Source organism: Pelodiscus sinensis, chromosome 1 (genome assembly GCF_052426305.1).
Source record: "Pelodiscus sinensis isolate ZL-2025 chromosome 1, ASM5242630v1, whole genome shotgun sequence".
NCBI lineage: Eukaryota > Metazoa > Chordata > Testudines > Trionychidae > Pelodiscus > Pelodiscus sinensis.
Genome location: NC_143052.1, coordinates 5,151,815 through 5,157,814, shown reverse-complemented (window position 1 = coordinate 5,157,814; position 6,000 = coordinate 5,151,815). Strand labels below are relative to the sequence as shown.

At 52.5% G+C, this 6,000-nt stretch overlaps 1 protein-coding gene across 1 annotated transcript in view; it reads left to right on the top strand.

Annotated features, from left to right (window-relative positions):
* Positions 1–227: 227 nt before the first annotated feature.
* Positions 228–6,000, top strand: part of GDI2 (GDP dissociation inhibitor 2) — a 35,926-nt gene continuing 30,153 nt past the window's right edge. The window contains exon 1 of the mRNA XM_075925105.2: positions 228–391. Within this exon, the coding sequence (XP_075781220.1) occupies positions 347–391 (45 nt within the window). The 5' untranslated portion in view covers positions 228–346. The remainder of the gene's footprint in view (positions 392–6,000) is intronic.

Below are 6,000 nucleotides of genomic sequence, written 5' to 3'. Positions count from 1 at the left end.
CCCAGGGCGGCACGCGCTGCAGCCCCCTCCCCGCCCGGGCCCGCGCATGCGCACGCACCCGGCACCACGGTGGCATTCCCGTCGGCAAGGCCGGCCTCCCGCCCCTTAGCGACGGCGGGGGGCGGGGCCTCCCGACTGACCGCCGCGCGGCCCAACCGGCGGAGGCGAACGGGCGCGACTGACAGCGTCCGCTGCCCGGCCCCGCCCCCTCGGCTCGCTGCGGCGGCCCCGCCCACCCCCCTGGCGCGGTCTCTTCACGGCGGCGGCGGCGGCGGCGTCTCCATTTTATCCTGCTCCTGCCTCCGCGGCCTGCAGCGCCCGCTCCCCGCGCCCGCCACCCGCCGCCATGAACGAGGAGTACGACGTGATCGTGCTGGGCACCGGCCTCACGGTGAGCGCCGGGCGGGCCGGGGCCTCGAGCTGGGCCGGGCCGGGCCTCCCCCCCCCCGAGCCCTGCCCTTCCCCCCCCTCAGCCCTGCCCCTTCCCCTCCTTCCCCCTCAGCCCCGCCCCTCCCCCCATTCCTCCCTTCCCCCCTCCCCCAGCCCCTCCCCCCTCCCCCTCATCCCTCCTTCCCCCCCTCAGCCCTGCCCCTCCCCCTCATCCCTCCTTCCCCCTCAGCCCCGCCCCTCCCCCATTCCCCCCCTCCCTTCCCCCTTCCCCCCTCAGCCCCGCCCCTCCCCCTCCCCTCATCCCTCCTTCCCCCTCAGCCCCGCCCCTCCCCCATTCCCCCCTCCCCCCTTCCCCCCCCCTCAGCCCCGCCCCTCCCCCTCATCCCTCCTTCCCCCCCTCAGCCCCGCCCCTCCCCCATTCTCCCTCCCCCTCCCCCCATCCCTCCTTCCCCCCCTCAGCCCCGCCCCTCCCCCATTCTCCCTTCCCCCCTCCCCCTCATCCCCCTTCCCCCCTCAGCCCCGCCCCCCCCCATTCCCTCCTCCCCCTCAGCCCCGCCCCTCCCCCATTCTCCCTCCCCCCTCCCCCTCATCCCTCCTTCCCCCTCAGCCCCGCCCCTCCCCCCATTCCTCCCCCCCTTCCCCCCTCCCTCCTGCCCCTCAGCCCCCCCCTCCCCCATTCTCCCTCCCCCCCTCAGCCCCGCCCCTCCCCCATTCTCCCTTCCCCCCCAGCCCCGCCCTCCCCCCCTCCCCCTCAGCCCTCCTTCCCCCTCAGCCCCGCCCCTCCCCCCTCCCTTCCCCCCCTCAGCCCCCCCCAGCCCTCCTTCCCCCCTCAGCCCCGCCCCTCCCCCATTCCCTCCCCCCCCAGCCCCGCCTCTTGCCCCTCCTGCCCTTCCCCCTCATCCCCCCTTTCGCCCTGCCCCTCCCCCGCCTCTTGCCCCTCCCCCTCATCCCCTTCTCAACCTGCTGCCCATTCTCCCTTCTCCCACCTGCCCCTCCCCCACTTCCCTCTTGCCCCCCTCAACCCCGCCCTCCGCAGCCCCTCCCCCTTCCCCCTGCAGCTCTGCCCTTCCCCCTCCTGCCCCTTCTCAACCTCCTGCCCCTCCCCCATTCCCCTTGTCTTCCCCCGCCCCTCCCCCGCCCGCTCCCCGCGGAGCCAGGCGGGTCCCGGCGGGCGCTCGAGCTGCAGGCGGCTCCGCTCGCGGAGGAGGCGGCGGCCGTGCCCCGGGGGGGGGGGGGGGAGGGGGGTTCCCGTGCGACTGCGGTGCTGGGCTCCCTGGCTGGAGACTTGACTGTAGCATCGCGGCCTCTAGGAGGCCTCGGGAAAGGCGGCGGCGGGGCAAACAAAACAACCCACGGATCCCCCGCCCGCCCTACAGTGCACGCTCTGGGGCGTAAGGGGCTTCCTTCGGGGCGCGGGTCTGCGTGGCGGGGCGCTGGCGAAGCCCAAGCCTGGCTGTAGGGTGGAGGCTGCCTCCCCTCCCCTCCCCAATGCAGCGTTCATGCTCTGTCAGTCCCTGACTGCAGCACGAGGGGGTGGGGAAAAGAACAAGCAATTGCGTGCCCGAGTTGTGAACAGTCAACCAGCCCTTCAGTGGGATTTGTTTTCTGCTCCTGCTCACAATTCTCTTCTCTTCCTCTCTTCTCTCCCCCCCCTTGTTTCCCCTGCTGAAATATGCCTATTGGCAATATGGTGCTCTACGAAATCCTTGGTAATCTCTTCCTCTGCTGGAGGATGCTGCGTTGCAGCTTGCAGATAAGTAACAATGCTGCTGCTTCCAGGTCTGCTGTGATTGACTCCCTATTTGTTCTTTGAATGGGGGAAAAATCTCACTCCACCATGTCTTTCTCCAATGCAAGTTTAGTAAGAAAAACAGGTGATGGATTGTGGGTTGTGCAGAATAAGACAGGCATTGTTCTTTCCAGGAATGGAGAAAGCATTCATTCAGGGCTATACTGGGTTTTCTATCTTCATCGTTAAAACGGTCTTTCCTGGTCTTGTCTTTCTGTTGTAATCTGGGCAGATACATGCATGTTGAGGTGGGTGGGCATTCTCGTACTTTCTCTCCACTACACCTCAGACTCAGGATTTGATACCTTCATAAAGAGCTGCATGCACTTCCTACCATAGGCTAAATGCTGTTGTCCCATGCTATGGGGACTTTATCTATGGTGATAAATAGCCATTTTTTTTGCCTTTTGAGGTAGACATGACCTGTTTGTTGCTGTAGGGTGATCCCTGTTGGTACAGGGTCCTTGCTACAGTAATTGTCCTAGTCTGGCTAAAAGTGTGAAATCCACTTTAAACCCCCTTCACTGGTGGATACACCTTGACAGCTACAACCTGTTCTATCTTCTAGAAGTGGTGAGTGAAACTGGCACAATCCTAGTTGGTTTCATTCTCTTCTCTCAGCTGTCTTTTGAGTTTCCATCTCTCTGGGAAGTAGGACTTATGTGTTTATCTTTTGACTGACTTTAATGCCATGTGGTATTTAAAAAAAAAAAAACACCTAGAGAAATTATTCTAAAGTTCCAAGAAACACTGAAACTATTCAGAAGTAGTGGGGGGTGGGGGGGGGGGGTGTTTCTCATACAATAGATTGATGCCACTAATGTCTGAATGTAGCTCCCTGGGCTAATCTGTGTGGTGTCTGAAACACAGGCTGGCAAAAAATGAATTGGCAAACTAAAGTGGTGTCTTCATCCAAAACAAAGTGGATTATCCAGTTGTAATGTCCTCTTGTGTTCATGATATGGACATAAAAAAAATCAATGTTCTCTCAACATTTAATCTGTTTAAGAGCTACAGGTGATCAGCAGATTTATTTGAATGGATATGCTTGATTAACAGACCGTATTGTGTTAAAGTGCTTTGAGCACAACTTAGTTTATGGTAAAAGATAGGATTTGAATTTTCTTTTTTGGTACTGTAGTATCGAGGAGCTCCAGTCATAGTAGGTCTCAAATTTAATTATGGTGGTTCTTCTAAAAGACACTCCTTTTCCAAACTATACTATGAGGGCATGAAATTGAGCGTTTTTGAAAGGACAGACTCAAATGTGGGAAAATGATGTATGGGAACAAGTGGAGGAATGGTACAGTGAAGGGATTGGGATTAAAAAACAGTACACTGCAATTTTTGAGAGGGAAACAAATGGCCTCCCAAAAATGGGGGTAAATGTCAAAGCTGGACTCATTCAAACTTGACTACAAGACTTCTGCCCCATCAGATAAATGAAGCAGCAAACAAAAGATTGAAATTAAACATTTTGGCCCCCCCCCTTTTTTTAAGTGCATCAAAAGCAGGAAGCCTCTGGGGCCCCTGGATGATGGAGATGCTAAAAGAGTACTCAAAGATAAGATTGTTGTGGAGAAACTAAACAAATTCTTGGTTATGGTCTTCATGGCCAAGATATTGGGGAGTGCCAAACCTGATCCATTCTTTTTAGGTGACACATCTGAGGAATTGTCTCAGACTGAGGTGTCATTAGAGGAGGTTTTGGAACAAATTGATAAACTTAACAGTAACAAGTCACCAGGACCAGATGGTATTCACCCAAGAGAGCTGAAAGAACTCAAATGTGAAATTGCGGAACTACTAACTGTGGTTTGTAACCTATCCTTTACATCAGCTTCTGTACCTAATGACTGGAAGACAGATAATTTGATGCCAGTATTTAAAAGGGCTCTACTGGTGATCTTGGCAATTACAGACTGGTAAGTCTAACGTTCGCACCAGGCAAATTAGTTGAAACTATAGTTAAGAGTAGTAATCTCAGATACATAGATGAACATAATTTGTTGGGGGAAAGTCAACATTGTTTCTGTAAAGCAGGGCTACTCAACTTTGGAAGCTCTGGGGGTCACAGTGATACACTTAAGTTGCGGCCCTCGGCATGTGCTAAGTGTGGTTGCATATACATGTGAATAGCTTCTTTCTCACTGATGGGCAAGATTAAGGCACAACTACACAATATGTAGGCCCCACTTAAGTCAGTTCTGCTGATACTAGTAAAATGCAATATTTAACCCAATTTCTGCTTGATGAGCCCTGTGTAAAGCCAAACCGCACCGCACCACGGGCCGCGAACAAATGGGCCACATGTTGAGTAGCTCTGCTGTAAAGGGAAATCATGTATTACTAATGTACTAGAATTCTTTGAGAGGGATCAACAAACACACGGACAAGGGAGATCCAGTGGATATAGTGTACTTAGATTTCCAGAAAGCCTTTGATAAGAACCTTCACCAAAGGCTCTTAAGTAAAGTTGTTGACATGGGATAAAAGGGAAGGTCCTTTCATGGTCAGTTTTCAGAATAGAGAGGGGTAACTACTAGTGGTCCCCCCCCCCCCATGGTCCATATTGGGGCCAGTCTTATTCAACCTATTTATAAATAATCTGGAAAAATGGGTAAACAGTGAGGTAGCAAAATTTGCAGATATACTAAATTGCTCAAGATAATTAAGACCAAAGCAGACTGAAGAGCTTCAAAAAGATCTCATCAAACTAAGTGACTGGGCAACAAAATGGCAAATGGAATTTAATGTTGATAAATGTAAAGTAATGTACATTGGAAATCTCAACAATACATACAATATAATGGGGACTAATTTAGCTGTAACCACTCGAGAAATCTTGGAGTCATTGTAGATAGTTCTCTGAAAACACCCACTCAGTGTGCAGCGGCAGTCAAAAAAGCAAACAATGTGAGGAATCATCAAAAAGGGGATAGAATAAGGTAGATAATATCTTATTTCCTCTATATAAAACCATGGTACGCCCACATCTTGACTACTGGGTATAGATGTGGTCGCCTCATCTCAGAGATATTGGCATTGTTCAGAGAAGGGCAACAAAAATGATTAGCGGTTTGGAACAGGTCCCATGTGAAGAGAGATTAGACTTGGACTTTTCAGCTTAGAAAAGAGGAGACATGGGGATATGATAGAGGTCTATAAAATCATGACTGGTGTGGAAAAGGTGAATAAGGGAAGGTTATTTACTTGTTCCTATAATCATAATAAGAACATGGGGTCGCCAAATGAAATGAATTGTTTTAAACCTGCTGCCTAAAGGAAGTTTTTCTTCACACAATGCATAGTCAGCCTGTGGAACTCCTTGCCAGAGGATGTTGTGAAGACCAGGTGTTTGACCAGGTTAAAAAAAAATCTAGATGGATTCATGGAATTTAGGGCCAGCAATGGCTATTAGCCAGGACAGGTAGGAATGGTGTTCTAGCCTCTGTCAGAGGCTGGAAATGGATGATGGGAGAGAGCTCATGTGGTGATTACCTGTTCTGTTCATCCCCTCTGGGGCAGCTGGCATTGCCTACTGTTGAAAGACAGGATACTGGTCTAGATGGACCTTTGGTCTGACTGTTCTGATGTTTTTACGTTGTACATCTATAGTCAAATGTGACAGCATTATCCGTAGTACCAGACTTTCTCTTTTGAAACTTGACATGTCTTCCAGCCAGACCACCGCAAGGAACTCTTCATCTGAGAGAAGTTGGGCAGGGTTCCTTTCAGAGGGAGTGTGTTTTGACGGAACATGGAGAGATGTCAGCGCTTCTAGAGATGAGGAATGTTAATATACATGAAAATGCCCTTGT